The sequence below is a fragment of the Phoca vitulina genome, unplaced genomic scaffold (assembly GCF_004348235.1).
Source record: "Phoca vitulina isolate PV1807 unplaced genomic scaffold, GSC_HSeal_1.0 scaffold10, whole genome shotgun sequence".
NCBI classification, from domain to species: domain Eukaryota; kingdom Metazoa; phylum Chordata; class Mammalia; order Carnivora; family Phocidae; genus Phoca; species Phoca vitulina.
Genome location: NW_022589713.1, coordinates 51,183,506 through 51,199,323, shown reverse-complemented (window position 1 = coordinate 51,199,323; position 15,818 = coordinate 51,183,506). Strand labels below are relative to the sequence as shown.

The 15,818-nt window shown below is 55.9% G+C and overlaps 1 protein-coding gene across 2 annotated transcripts in view; it reads left to right on the top strand.

The window, feature by feature from the left end:
- The window catches only part of ANO10 (anoctamin 10), a 222,695-nt gene extending 215,056 nt beyond the window's left edge, over positions 1 to 7,639 (top strand). For both annotated transcript variants that reach the window (XM_032409119.1, XM_032409121.1), the window contains one exon: positions 5,946 to 7,639. In XM_032409119.1, the coding sequence (XP_032265010.1) occupies positions 5,946 to 6,014 (69 nt within the window). In that variant the 3' untranslated portion in view covers positions 6,015 to 7,639. The remainder of the gene's footprint in view (positions 1 to 5,945) is intronic.
- The last annotated feature ends 8,179 nt before the right edge of the window (positions 7,640 to 15,818 follow it).

Genomic DNA, 15,818 nt, shown 5'->3' with positions numbered 1-15,818 from the left:
AAATTTAGCTCTGAAACCCAATTATGCAGAGAAAGCAAGACCCAAACAATTATTTAAGAAGTAGATTTAAAAATTTTTTTTTATGTTAAACTGACTTTACCCTTCCCGGGGTCAGCTTGTGCAGTTAATAGACTTGTGGCCCCCAGCATGTCACCTGTTGGGTGAGCTGGGCTGGGCCACCAAGTCTTGGAGCCTCTTTGGAGCTGGGTTTTGATCTTGGAGGGTTTTCGTTTCCAGCTGGGATCAAGCTGGTAATCTGGCAACCTTCCGGGTGGCCCTTGACTCTCCTCCTCCCTCCACCTCCCTGGCGGTCATTGCAGGTCCCCTGAGCCAGAGCCAGAGCCACACTGGGGGGCTTGGGGGGAACCAAGATTCCTGTTCCCACTGAGCCACAGTCCTAAGGGGCCCAGACCTGCATTGCCAGCAAGGCAGGTAACTGGGCCTCCGAACGACATCCTGGGCCTTCTGATATAAAGCTCACACTGCAGTGTGTTTTCGGGGACCCCATACATGTGACCAACAGATTTGTGATCCAGATAGTGATGCTGCCTTCAAGAACATGAGTGTGTCTCATTTACATACCCACGAGAAGGGAGGCTTTCCCAGTTCACTGTAGTCATGCCGAGTTATGGGCTGAATGGGGATCTTGCTGGCTGCCCCCGTGGGCTCCAGGCTGGGGCCCCTCTTCCACCGGAACTGATGGAGCGCTGGCTCCAGCTCGCAGTGCTATGTTGGGGGCCGTGGGGGCAGAGTCACAGCCCCTCTCCGGGGAGTCCACACTAGGTGGGATAGAACACTGAAGCAGGAAAAACCCTCCCATAAACCTTGACAAAAACAGATGGTGTGAGTGGAGTGCAGGAATTACAGTGGAGGGTGATGGTGACAGGCAGCCCCTCTGGGCTGAGTGACCTGGGGTTGAGTCCAGAACCTATGGGAAGCCTCTGTGGTTGCATGTTCTTGTCCCCTGTCTTAAAACCTGGCTTGGCCTGCTTTGGGATGACAACGTCCAGGAGTCTGGGAGGCCGGCACTGGGAGCGGCAGGTGTGCTTGGCGGGGGGGGGGGGGGGGGGGCGGGGGCCCCCCGGGGGACAGAAGACAGAGGAGGGGCACAGAGGCACCCACCATAAGGGCTCAAGTTTTGATCTGAGCAGCCAAATGGTAGTGGCCCCTGAGATGGGGTGACTGGGAGAGAAGCTGGCTGGGGTAAGGATGTGGGACTCAGAACGCCGTGTGTTTAATGGTCAGCAGACCTCACATTTTGTACGTTTTGTCAAATATTGAGATGAACCAGGCACCCCAGAGAGAGAGGTGGTGTAGGCGGTGCCCTCCGGACGGCCTGAGGGGCCGCTGCCCCTGCACCCTCCTGTCCTTCCCTCACTGATGTGGGGCTTGTCAGAGCCTGAACGCATTGCCAGGCCCAGGGCAGATCTGGAGTGTTTCATTGTTATATTAGAATATGTCCAAAACACTGCTTGTTTGAGGTAAGCTTTCCTCTAGATATAACAAATAAAAACAGTTTTGAGGCGCCTGGCTGGCTCAGTCAGAAGAGCACGCCACTCCTGATCATTGGGGTTGTGAGTTCGAGCCCCCTGCTGGGGGTAGAGAGTACTAAAAAAAAATGTAAAAAATAAGTCTTTGTGAAACATCCCATTCTTTACTTTCTTTTTCACCTGAACGGCCAGACCCTTGCTTGATTTTGCCCTGATTCTAGCTACATGACCTCAGACAAGTTGCTTAGCCTCAGCCTGGTCAATGAATGACAGAGAAGACCTCGCTCGCTTGTGCTAACGAGGGGTGCACGGACACGGCTGTGCACAAGGGAGGCCTCCAGTCCTGCTCCTTCCCACTCATTCGCTCACTCGAGCTGGAGGGATGGCTTCCTTCCACCCCACCTGCATGACAGACTCACCCTGGGGGAGCCCAGTTACATCACAATGGAGGTGGGTAGGGGGCTAGTGATCTTAGCTCTCTGTCACCAGGCCTCCGCACCAAGGCCAAGGCCGGCATGAGTCGGGGGAGCCGGGTGCTGCAGGTGCCGTTACCCGACTGAACTGGCCCGAGAACCCGGTCCCTGTCTGAGCCCGTGAGGCCAGCAGCCGGCCCCATGGCAGCCACTGGGCTCTGCACGGAGCCAGCTCCTGGCCAGCGAAGCTTCCGGTAAACAGGAAGAGATGAATGCACAGGCTCTTTCGGTCCTTCAGCTAGGAGCTGCCCAAATAGTCTTTCTGTGGGTGGTTGTTGCTTTTGAGGGGAAGGGGTAATGGAGTAGCTGCTAACAGATTTCAAATTGGGCAATAATGTAATCCATTGGTTGTGATTTCCTGAGTGCTATGAATAGCAAGATCCCAGAGCTGATTGTGGGTTCAGCCAGAGAGAGTCTCTGCTAACAAGCCTGGGGGGGAGAAGGGGCCGTCCCAGGTCTGTAGAAAGCACTGCAGGGCTCAGGAAGCATTTCTGAACCTCTCCACAGGGAAAAATGGATCCAATTATGCATCCTTTCTTATGTTGAGCTGTGCATTTGGACAACACACTTGGTGATTAGGTTCCTCTTATAATCATTACTAATAATGAATGATATAAGAAGTCAGTCTGTGCTTTTTAAAGAATTATTTGGAGCATGAGTGTTTTAATGAGTCATGAATTGGGGAAGATTTCATTCTCTTCATTCTGATGCTTTTTGTAGGGAAGAAGTCAGCACTATTACCTTGCTTATATTTTTAATAAGGCTTTAATTTAAGAATCCCTAAAGAAGCCAGGTTTTTTTTAATGGGATAATGTTGCTCCCTGCCATTGCATCTCCCCAGGCAGGGCTGCTAAAGAGCAGAAGTGGCTGAAGAGCTGGGCTGCAAGGGGTCGGCCTGGTGCCCCAAGGGCTGTTCTGTGACTTGGCCTGAGCCCACAGCATGGCCTGGAAGGGGCCTGCTCACCCCCCTCCGCTCCAGCTTGCTTCTCTGTGAGAGATGACAGGCGACAAATCAGAGACTACTAAGTCTGGGGAGGTCTGGAGAGAAATTTCAAGGGCTTGTTAAAAATTCAGAGACCTGGGCCCCACTTACAGAGCAGCCAGTTAGCGTCCCCGGGAGGGGCCGATGAGTCTGCATTTAAGAGGCTTCTCCAGATTCTTAAGTGGCCACAGGACTGAATGATCATCAAGGTTCTTTCAGATTAGAAAATCTGTGCTTCTGGAGTTCATCCTGCCAGTGCTCATGGTCTCCCCGCAGTAGGGGAGGGTGCGGGAAGCAGGCTGGGCTGGGGCTCAGGCTCCTGGCTCCTCTGCACCAGGAGGGTGGGGTGGGGCTCCTTTTCCAAGGTCATGGCAGCAGATGGAGGGGATCTAGACCCGCGAGCAGTGGACAGCAGCTGGCTTACCTGAGAGAAGCTGCCTCAAGGCGCAGTGGCTTCTGACTCCATCTTTCAGGAGGAATGGTGGAGGCCTGCCCGTTTGTTCGCACCGGACAGGACTGGGTGCCACTCACTGACCTCAAAACCAGTTTAAGTCTCCCTCTGTGGCAAACAGGCTGCTGCAGCTTGTTTCTTCTAAACTGCTTGGATGTTTCTCTGGGCTTGAGCCACAGGTTTGAAGTTCTGCTGCGGCTGCTGGCTAGCATGTCTAACAGGGAGGGCAGGAGATGCAGGGAGACAAGCCAAGCCTCGGCTCCCCTCACAGCCGGGGCGCTCAGCCCTGCGCTGGCAAAGGCCCAGGGAGCACAAGCCTCCCCGCGCACCATGGGCCATGTTTCCTGTGGGGGTCACAGAACTCCATGAGGCAGATCAGGCCCTGGGGGACCCACCACCGAGGGGAAGGGTGGTGGGCAGGCTTGGCCCAACCCACCAGATGGAGGGGCCTGGTCACTGCACTTGTGGAGACAGGTACTCCTGGGCAGAGTGCTCCTGCCCCTGGACTGGGGCATAGGAGGATGGTGGGGTCCCTGGCCACCGCTCCTACCTTTGTTCCCAGCCGCGCAGCTCAGTGTGGACAGCCCGTGGCCTCCCGGACGTGCCCTGTGCTCAGGAGCCACCCAGCGGAAGCCCTACACATAATGGGAGAGCAGCTTGCTCCCTGCAGGGAGCCTTACAGGCTCCTTTGGATCAAAACCCATTTTGATTTTCCTCCCCATGTGGAATGCTAGGGAGGCCTGGCTAGAAGATTCCATGACAAGCTAGGCAATATTTTATCCTCATTATAGTTCTAGTTTAGTTAAATTTATTTAGCCTTTAATTTCTTATGGCTGCTTGTCAAATAGATTCATATTCTCTCTCTCATAAAAAGACATTTAAAAAGGTCTCGTAAGTATTAAATGACACCAGCTAGAAGAGTCGGCAGTGAATCTGGGCTGAAATAGTACAGTTTTCCTGTATGAGGGTATTTTACATCCACAGTTAACAGGGAAAGCGGGCTCATAAGAGGACGGGAAGTGCTACGAGCAGCAGAAAAGGAGGCAGATGCAAAACATAACTTCTGGGAGACTCTCACGTGGCCTGGGGGTTCTGCTCCTCCAGGTCTGCAAGCTAACTCAGACGGGCACCGTCACCTTGCCAGGCTGTACAGGCATCGTGGCCGTGGGGCCTGAGGCTGGCGTCCACTCCTGTGCCCACGGCTTACTCCAGGGAGGCCTGCGGAAATGCTGTGGCCCGTGCAGCAAGAGCTCCCTGGTCCCCATGACCCACCGGCCCCCTTCTCCATTAAAAGCTATCCCCTAAAGCCTGTTTCCGTGTGGACCAGCAAGAGCCAGGCAGGCCTCGCCGCAGCCCACAGGGAGAGGGGCAGCCTCCAGGCTCAGAGAACGGGGGTCTCCCGAGTACTACAGATCTAAATGATCCTCACAAGGGGAAATGGGGTTGAAGCAGGAGGCAGAGGCTTTTGCTTGCAGACTGTGAACAGGCCTCCTATCCCTGAAACAGAGAGCCCGGCATCCGATCCAGCCCCATGTGGTGCCCGGGGCTTCCAAGAGGGGCGACCGGCTACCTCGAGCAGCAGCGGCCTTGTCTGAGCTCAGAGTTGTGTTTTTCCCAGAAGTAAATAACTGTTCTCAAAAAGCAGCGTGGGTATTTTCAGCCAAATTCCAAAGGAGTTATTCATTTTTTCAACAAACAGGGCAGAGCTATAGTCATGTTTTCCAGCACCCACGGACACAGGGGGCTGGGAGCTGAGGGGGGGGCCTCGGGGACCGGCGGGGGGCGCCCCAGGACTGGGAGCTGCAGGACCTCCTCACCCCCAGCTGCCTTGTCCTTGGCTGTGGGCTCCTTCTGACACCCCCCCTGTGAGCCTGGCAGGCTGCACCTCCGTCTTGGCCTGGCCCTCAGGGAGATTTCTGAGGATGTCCCCAGTGGCACTGGATGGCTCGGGATGGTCCTGTAGCTGTAGGGACAGAGGGCTGGCGGAAATGTCTTCTGTTTGGGCTCATCTGCTCTGGGCCAGGGACTCCACGTACAGTGACCGCCGTGCAGAATGTACTCCACGGCTCCCTGTGTGCAGGTGTGGAAGCAGAGGCACAGAGGTCCACTTGCCAGGGTCGCCAAGTTTACAGGCACAGAGCGAGGACTTGGCCCCAAGTCAGTGCCCCAGGCCCCCTGCCTGGGGATCTGGGGCGGGAGAATCCCGTGGCTGCGTCTCAGCCCTGTATCTGCAGGCGTCCTTGGGGTAGGCAGGACACACAGGACCCCTTCTAGCAGGTTCACCCAACCCAACATCCCCGGCCCACGCCCGCTGGCCCCCATCTCTTCAGGGTCAGCAGCGGGGGCTCTGCACTCTCGGGAGGGCCTCGGGCAGTGTCAGGGCGCCCCCGCTCCCCGGCTTCTCAGGGCACAGAGTGTGCTCTGATGGAGCGCAAGACCCCATCGCCCAGGGCCTCTCACAGCGGGGGCGGGAGCCTGGGTCACCCCCCGGGGGCCACCCCACAGGCTGGCGTGGCTCACCCCCCCCGTGTCTTGTGTTCTCTCAACAGCAAATGAAGCTCATGGCCCAGAACCTGAAGGAGGAATCGAGGGAAGGCAATAAGGAGGAGGAGACCTGAACGCCCTCCCGGGCCGCCCTGAGCCAGGGCAGAGGGGCACCTGGAGCAACGCGGCGGCCCCTGACCCCAGACCCGGTGCTGCGTGGCCATAAGCAGCGGCGCTGCGCGGCCGGCACCCTGCCCCCCTCTGCAGTGTCCCGGTGATGGCCGGCGGGGAGGACAGCCGAGACCCAGCCCCTCCCAGGCCCCCACCCGGCCTGCTCCTGCCTTCCCGTCCCTGCCCAGGCCCCCCCAGCAGCCCCCCATGCAGCGGCCCGGCCGTGGGGGCTGCGCGGCGGGTCAGGCCGAGCGCCCCCCCCCCGCCACCAGCGGGGCCGGTCTGCAGGGGTTCGGGCCCGGGGAAGGGGGGCGAGGCAGTGTTTCCAGCACCCGGACAGCTCTAAACACTTCTTGCCTGGTTCTGTTTTGCGGTATGTTAACAGACCCTTTCTCAACAAAAGCCGTAGTAACTGAGCGATTAAAGGCAACACGTACCTCTCTGACTCCTACTTACCCCACGAGGACTGAAGCAGCCCTCCTTCTGAAACGAGCCCTGGGTCAGGTCATTGAAGGGGGAGCTGGGGGGTGCTCAGCTGGAGGCTGGGCACCTGTGTGCCACTTCCAAGGCCCGGGGCCAGGCCCAGCCAGTGCTGGAACCCGTCCCCTCATGGGGACTGGCAAGGGCCACCGGGGCCGCTTTCATGCCCATGGCAGCCGGCACCCTGCTGTGGGCTCACCCCTGCAGAGGGGGGCCTCTGCCCAGCGGTGCCATCCACCCCCGGCCTGGGCCCAGAGGGCTGCACGCACCTCTTTCTCGGACACGGAGGCGGTAAGTTGAGCTCCGGCTGCTCGCTCCCCTGGCTGTGTCGCACCACGTGTAACCATGAGGACCACCCAGGAGGGCAGAGCCTGGCTCCCTTTGCCTGTCAAGCTCGGCCCCTCCCTGCCTGGCCCATGTTCCTCACGGACCCGTGGGCCCCTGCTTCCACCGGGGTAAGAAGGGGCTGAGGACCTTCTAGCTTCTAGAACTGTCTACCTCGGGGGCCCAGCGCCTTCATTCTCTCCTTCACCTCGAGGTGGAGATGGCCTCAGCAGCCCATTCAGCATAGTCTGCTGGAAGGCCCGACGCCCCCGTCTGCCCCTCGGGGTTGTCGGGTTGGTCCTGCCAGGCCGCCGAGTCTGCCAGCGCGGACATCTCGGATTCGGCTCTACCCAGCCCCTGCTTGGTCTCCGTGGCCCAGTCATCCGGTGGTGGTTCCAGGCCTGATGAATACTTTCTGGAACATGCTCATGGTTTGAAGCACCGGTGAATGGCAGCCACCGCAGTGGTCCTGAGCCGAGTCCCCAGGAGCTTCCTCACAGTCCAGCCTGGGGAAGAGAGTGTCGATGGGGTCCGTGGAGCAGCTCTTGGTCTCACACGGGTCCTGGCTGTGAACAGGAGTCATCTCGACGCCCTGCCCATGGGCCGGCCCTCCTCACCCTGCGAGGAGCCCGTGCAGAGCCGGGGGTCCCCGCCCTGGAGACCGGCTTTCCCGGGAACCTCCCTGTGCCCTTCCTCAGTACCACCAGGCAGAAGCACAGTGCTTAGCCAGGGCTCAGCCGGGGGGCAAACGGTGCCCCTGGGGTAGGCAGGACACACAGGACCCACCTCTGCTGGGGCCACGGGGACGCGGAGGCTGGACGTAGGATTGGCAGGTTGTGTCAAGAGGGGTTTGGTGGGAGGGGCTGCCGTGTAGGTGTGCTGGCCCTAGAGCTGCTCTGGGCCTTCCAGCTCATGGCAGGTGGGGGCGCCAAGGCCTTTTCACTGCTCCACTCTCTGTAGTCCCTTATCCTCCTAACTGAGCGGAGGGGGACATGGAGGACAACGCCACCCCGTCCCCACCCAGCACCACTCACCGCAGCCTGCGCCCCGCACTCCTCTCCCTCCGCTCTTCTGCCCACCAATGTGTTCTCTTGTTTCTGGCCTCACCCGCCCTCAGGGCCAAGCCCTGGGGACGGCAGCCCAGGCGAGCGAGAACCATGCTCCCACGTCCCCAGCCCACTGTGACACACGGGGACTGCAGAGTGCCGGAGCAGCTCCGACGGGGGACCTGGCAGGCGCTCCCAGTGGGTGGGTCAGGCAGGGACAAGCAGGAAAGGGCTGCGGAGCCTCGGGGGTCCAGCCCCGTGTCTCTCAGAAGCGGGCAGAGGGGCTGCCCATGTTGTGGTCAGCCAGAGGGCACGGAGCCCGGGTGCTTGGCCTCCAGGCCCGGTCAATACTGGCTTTCCACGAGGACAGGCCCAGAGAAGCACCGCAGCCCCAGGGGGGCCACAGCCCTCGCTGGGCTCCCCCAACTCGCTAGGAGGCTCTGCGCACCCCACCGTGGAAGGCGCCCAGCCGTCTCTCCCCATGGATGATGCCCCCCACCGCCCACCCAGCTCGCCTCTCTGAGGCTCTAAGATGCTGATTGTCCCTAAGCCCATAGACTGTCGGCGGGCCTTGACCCTGGTACAATTTGCCCGAGGCCTGGTTCACTCTTCAGCCCAACTCCCCTGGCGCCACCAGCATGACATCTAGTTCTGTGCTCTGACATTTAGTGGGCACCCCCGACAGAGAGCTGGGCTGTCATGCCCCACACAGGTGCCACAGGGACCCCAGAGTGTCCCTCTGACTAGGCCTGGGCTTCAGCTGGCAGAGTGCAGCCCCTGGCTGCCGCCTTGGGGAGAGGGGGTCAGACAGTGGGCCCTCCTGTCGCTCCTGAGGGCCACACTGTCCCCCTCCTCACCAGCAGCTCAAACACTCAGACTTGAGGACAAAGCTTCCTCTTAGCGGCTCCGGGGAGGGGGCCGGCAGCCGGCGGTAGGCATACCCGGCCCTACGATGAAGCTGGAGGCCAGGAGCCCACTGCCCTCCTTGATACGCCCCACGGGCCTCGGTTTCCTTATAGTGCTCTCTTTTAGAGATGAGGAAGCTGAGGCACACAGGGTTCCCCCACAGCTCTCTCCACAGCTCCACGTGGGCCCACAGCTGCCAGGATCGTACTGCAGCCCGCACCAAGCTGCCCGCCACCCACTCTCTCAGCCCTCACCCCGGCAGCTCCCACGCTTTCTCCAGCAGGAAACTAGCCACAGAAGGAAGAAGGCCTGGGATCCACAGTCCTCCAGCTGAGTTATTCCAAGAATCCCAGGGCCCCGCGAGGACAGTACGTGGCACCAGCTCTTGGCCAACAGCAGACAACAGGGCCGAGTCTGAAGAAGCAGGCCAGGCTTCCCTCCCCGTCCCCCACGCTCACCCGAGGGTGGCTTGAAGAGCAGGGGGCCTGAGACCGGAGCCACCGGCACCTCCAGGAGGCCACCAGAGCCTGGAGGAAAGACGTGGCCCCTGAGCCAGGGCAGCTATATCCTTCAGCTTGGGAGCATCCTTTTGTCCCAACCACGAGAGGGGCCACGGCCTCTTCAGGGGAAGGAAGACACTTTTTCTGGTCCTGTCAAGAGGCCCGTTTATAGTCTTCTCATCCATGCAAAAGTGGGCACCCGGGAAGGTTGTGGGACACTTGCAAGCCAGTCGGGGGGCCCCACCCAAGGCCTAAGCTGGGGGGCAGCGAGTCCAGGACCGGGGCCATGCGGCGGTGGCACAGGCCCCAGTTTGCTCAGAGCGTGTTCGCACCCCGCTGAGAACGCAGCACATGGCCCTTGTTCAAGCGGGTGCCCTGCTCCCAGCACCCTGGGCCTGAGGAAGAGGATGCGGGCAGGGTGGCCCCAGAGTCACGTCCCCGAAGATGCCTGCGGTGGATGCCACGCACACTGAGGTTTGAGAACCACGGTGGGGCAGAGGCCTTTCTGGTTTCTCCCCAGAAGTAGCCAGCTTCCTTCCCCCCTGCCTTGTCCCCATGGGGCCAGGTGGGGGACTGCCCCACCCGCCGGTCCGGGAGCCCTGGGCCCGAGCAGGAGCTGGGGTAGAGGAGCAGCCTGCAGGGCCAGAGGCCTTCCAGCTCCGAGGTGCCGGCGGTGGGTGACCCCCATCTGCCCTGGCCCTCGGTAGGGCCCTGGGATGTTTGGGCCGTTGAGGGGAGGGATGGGGGGCGGACTCCCTGCTGACTGGTATGTGGGCCTCACGTGATTATTAAACAAGTGAAAGAGGGATGGTGGCGTTTTGCCCTGCGTGTGTGGCACAGATCATGCTGATGACACATGGCCTCCTCTCTCGACTGGGGAAGGGGGCACAAGGCACAAAGTGGCCAGAGCATGTGGCCCCTTCCCCCCCCACTGCCCTCTCTCTTAGCCCGAGCGTGCCGTCCCCAGCCTCCGACAGGCCCAGGTGGGCACAACCAGCCCTGAGGCCAAATCTTCACTTTAAAGTGCTGTTCAGTACCAGGGAGCTCATGGTAGAGTGCGGAATAATGAACCAGAAGGCAGCTCAAGTGTAGACACGGGGACACGCCCCCCTGTACACAGCTGTCCGGCTCGAAAAAGGGAAACCAGTGATGTCTCCCCGCTGCCGGAGGCTCACGGGCCCCTTTAGGGCAACCTCTGCCCCTCCCGACCCCAGAATGCAAGGCCGAAAACAGGCCCCACGGGTTCGTCCATCGCAGGTGGAGCCGGGGGGCGGGGGGGAGACCTGGAGCATGGCAGGACCGACCGCCGGTGGGGGGCTGCTCACTGGCCCCCCCTCCCAGGGGCCCCCGCCAGCCCGGGCCCTGCTGAGCAGCTGGCCGCAGCTGTTTCCCAGCTGGAAGCCGTCCGCGCCTCTGGGCCACACCTGAAGGAAGGACGCAGGTTGGGGTTTGCAGAACCACCCGAATCAACCCACTGACGTGGCAGACGTCCACCCACACTGCGTGTCCACCAGGCCGGGCTGTTGCTGTGCTTCCTACACGAACAGGCCGAAGGTCCAGCTTTCCTAACAGACCACAGGCCTCCCAGGGACCGAGAGACAGGCCTTCCCTGGTCTCCATCTCCTCCCAGGCGGCGAGCCCCAGGGACTAGCCATCCGGCCCAGGGAAGCCGCGGCCCGCCGGAATTCTTGCAGAAATGTAGTGAGACAGGCTCTCAGCCCTGACTCTAGATGATCTCGCCCCACAAGGTGTGTGATCAGCTGCCCAACCTGGTCTCACCTACAGGTCTGCAATCCCCTAGGACCAGCTATGTGTCTGAATTTGGAAATTTCAGGTGGTAGGAAGGTAACAAGATGCATATACACGGGTCAGGTACGAGCTCCAGTGTGGCTTAAAGTGGAACCGTACAGGACAAGGCTTAATACTGCTTGTCCAGCTCTCTGGTACTGCAAGGTCAAAGGTAATGTCGAAGGCCAGTCTCACCTCTCCCCATCCAGGTGGGCAACCTGAGGAGTGGGCTCTGGGATCAGATCCTTGGGCAGGTGTGCTGTGCCCTTGGGTGGGCCCCTCACCTCTCTTGAGCCTCAGGGCCCGCACCGGGAGGCAGGGGCAATGGGCCGCCCGCCCGTCCTTCAGTGGGGCATGATCCAAGCTCACTTTACCACTTCTGCCTCGCTCCTGACACTTCTCAGAGAGCCCTCCAAGGACCTGCTTCCATCTCATTCTCCACAAGCTCAGGGGACCCTCTGGTGCTCAGAGCTGACCCACAGACCACACGGCCTCAGCAAGAAGTTCTCAGGCTCACCTGCTGGCCTCACAGTCAGTGGTCTGCACCCCCCTGCCTCCTCGATGCTCTCGCTCATCCCCACACTGGAGGCGGGTTTGGCTCCTGTCTCTGGCCTTTGCCACTCCCTCAGGGTCTCTGCTCTCGCCAAAGTCCCCCCTTCTCAGGGTCTAGATGACCTCCCTTCCTTGTGGAGTAGAGATCTGCAAGGAATCTCTCAGCCAAGGGGCCCAGTGCAAAATGAATATGCGGTACCCTTGCTTGAAAGTTTTTAAGAATTTCAAGACAACAAACTAGGAGCAGAACATTAAATCGAGGGGGCCCTTCCAAGCCTGGGGCCGCACTCAACGGGCACTGAATCAGTCTCACTTCCCCTTCATGCAGGCCTTCCGCTCAGTACCACGCCTTCCAGCTGTGCTCCCCCCAGCCTCCAGTTCTTCCAGTCCTCCGGTCCAGAAAGCTTAATATCCTGGTGAAAAGATGAAGGAGCCAAGAAGCAAAGTGGACTCTCCCTCAGCAAAGTCCACTGCTGGCTCCCGGCACCTGGAGGGGCTGGCGATCCACATCTGCCCAGCTATTCAGTTCTCCATCCCTGGCAATCAACTCTGACTCCCTCCCCAGACTCACCCTCCTTGGAACTCTCCCCCCCCCCCCCCCCCCAGCAGTGCCCTGCCACATGTCACCACCTCTGATCTTCATCTGGTACGAATTTAGATCCTCATTTCTGACTCAAGGGCACTATGAACTCAGAAGGACCAAGATTCAGTTTTTTTCTTCTCCTAACTTCTTAACCTGTATCACACCCTGCTTGGAGTGGGGTGTCCACTAAGTGCTCAGTTCTAGAGTCAGGGGTCCTCAGAAATCTAATGTGCTGGCAGTCAACAAGGTGCTTGGGTCCCCTTAGCTCAAGGAGGCCTCAAGCCCCATTCCCCCTTCTCATCTGTCCCTCCCCAGAGCCCCGTGGGCAGCTGTGGGGAACAGCAAGGCAAGGGGGCACCCTGAAGTCTGATGTGTCCGGTGGCATGACGTGTCACTTCAGTGGAGGACGCAGGAGGTATTGTCTCAGTGTGGGTCAAATTAGCCCTAGAGACAGCTCTGGATCTGTCCTAACACACTTTAAAAGCAAAACCCCAAAGGATCTACCTGCTTCCAAGTAACTGTATGCCAAAATGAAAACCAACACTTTTTACATGAATAGAAAAATCTAGCACTCAACAATGGAAAATGTGTTGTCCAGCATTGCAGTAAAAATCAGCTTAGAATATTATACCCAATGCAAATATCCTTCATGAATTAAGTAAAAATACTTTTTTAGACAAGCAAAAACTGACAGAATATATTTTCAGCAGACCTGCACTGTATGAAAATTTGAAGGAAAATACCAAAATGTGGATCTACACAGAGAAATGAAGAGTGCTGGAAATGATCAGATGTAGGTAAAAGAAACTTTTTCCCCTTGTGTTTTATCTCTTAAAAAGAAAACAATTTAAAACAAAAATATTTATGCATACATAAAAATAAAATGTATGCCAACACACAAAGAGGCAAGTGGAAATACAGTTGTAAGGTTCTTACATTCTATATGAGGTAGATTGCAGCTTTATATATATATTATGTATGTCTATGGATTAGATATATTACATAAATATATAAATACAATGTGCTGTAGTTATATATATATCCATCCATTTATATATATATGTACATATATATATATACCCATCCCTATAACAACCACTAAAAATTTAAAGATGCACAACCAATAAGCCAATAAAAAGTGCTCAGTTAAACAAAAAGAACGTAGTAAAGAGGGGAAAAGAAACAAGAAACAGATGAAACAAATAGCCAGAAAGATGGTAGATTTAAATTCAACCATGTTGATAATTACACTAAATGTACTTGATCTAAAATATTGCAAATAAAAGGCAAAGATTTGCAGATTAGAAAAAAAAGCAAGACCCCACTATATGCTGTCTATAAAAAAGAAACAAAAAATCCAAAAACAAAACAACTCTACCTTAAATATAAAGACACAGATAGGTTAAAAGTAAAAAGATGGAAAAAGAAATACTCCCACCAATCAAAGAAAGCTTTAGAGTGGCTATATCACACAAAGTAGAGTTCATGACAAAGAATCATTTATCAGAGATAAAGAGGAACATTTCATAATGATGAAAAAGATCAGTCCATTGGAACTTAACAATCTTAAATGTGTATGTACCTAACAACAACGCTTCAAATTTCATGAAGTAAAGCTGATAGAACTAAAAGGAGAAATAGGCCAATCCACAATCCTAGATTTCAATACTCCTCTCTCACTAACTGACACGAGACAGAGAATCACTGAGGATACAGAAGACTTGACTAACATTAATAAGCAACTGGGACTGACATGTGTAGAACACTTAACCAACTGCACTTTTCCAGCACTCACAAAAACATTCATCAAGAGAGGCCATTAGCTGAGCCATAAGAAGAGTTTCGGGAAGTTTTAAAAGATTTCAATTATACAAAGCATGATTTCTGGCCAAAACAGACCTGCACTAGAAATTAGTAACAGAAACTTATGTGGAAAATCCCCAAATATTTGGAAATTAAACACCTTTCACTGAAACATGACATGCTTTAGCTTTTAAAAGGATCGCTCACCCTGCTATACAGAGAACAGACAAGAGAAAGGCAAGGGCAAAAGCAGCAAGACTCTCCAGGAGGCATTTACAGTTGTCCAGTTGTGATGATGGTGTCATTGACTAGAGTGTTAGCAGGGAAAGCAGTAAGAACAGGTCAATTTTTGAATGGTGCATAAGATTTGAATGAATGGCTTGGATACTGGAATGACAGAGGGAAGGATACCCAGATTCTTGACTTGGGCAAAAGATTTAGAGCCACCATTTATGAGATGGGAAGCATTAGGAAGGTAAGGATTTGAAGGTAAGGTTTAAGTTTTGAGCATGTAAAAACTCAGGGGCTTATTAGACACGTCCATGTAGAGAAGTCAAATAGGTTGTTGGAATCTGGTGTTCTGGGGAGGTTGGCTAAATATATTTTTGGGTTCTATCAGCATGTAAATGTTAGACTGAATGGGATGACCAAGAGACAGAAAGTGCAGAGAAGGATCCAGAAATGAACCTTGGGGTACTCCAAGTTCAGAGGTTGGGCGAGGAGCCAGTGGGATGAAGAGCAGCGAGGTGGAAGTGGGGCCCAGAACAATGGGAGGTTTATGAGGAAGGGTGACCAACTCATCAAACGCTACCATGGGTTAGAAGCTGACCGCTGGGGTTAGTGGTCACCAGGGGCTAAGGCTGTGGTGGGGAGATGACAGGAAGAGAGGAAGTGCAAACAGGTACAGGTTTCTTTTTGGATTTATGGTAATGGTTGCACAACTCTGAGAATACAGTGAAAAGCACTGAATTGTACAACTGGAAATTGTATGCTATGTGGATTATACGTCAAAGCTGGTTTTAAAGATTATTTGAGAGAGAAGAAGAGAGCATGAGAAGGAGGCGGGTCAAAGGGAGAAGCAGACTCCCCGCTGAGCAGGGAGGCTGATGCAGGACTCGATCCTGAGACTCCAGGATCATGACCCGAGCCGAAGGCAGTCGCTTAACCAACTGAGCCACCCAGGCGCCCGCAAAGCTGATTTTAAAAACTGACCACTGGTTTTAACACACGGAGGTCACTGCCGACCTTGAGCAAGCAGTTATGGTGGGGTGATGGCAGCAGGAGCCTGATTGGAAGGGTTTAAAGAGCGAAGACGGGAGAGAACAACAAAGACATCTCTTTAAGGTCGGGGAATAAAGTCATGTTTGTTTTGTTTGCTGTTAGGAATGATCTAGCAGTGAAGTTTGATGGTACAAGAAAGAAGTGAATGAGTAGTCCTCGTGGCTGCCTCACTCATCCCCATAAGGCCTCAAGGTGTGAGTAAAGGAACTGACCTTGGGATCACACAACCAGGGGCAAGGGCAGGGCGTGAGGATTCAGGTCAAGGTGGGAGGGTGAAGCGGGAGCCTTCAGCAGTTCTAACGGCTTCAGTTTATTCCATTATTTGGGAGCATGGTGACGAGCCAAGTGAGGGAAACGAATTGGGGAAATAAAGCATAATTAATGGGCAGTCCCGGGGCTGTTTTCAGTCACCCCTGGCAGCGCAGGGGCACGGCATGCACAAAGTTGCGTCTCATCCAGGCTGGGTCTGCGTTCAGGAGAAGAAACAGAAAGGTGGGACGCAGG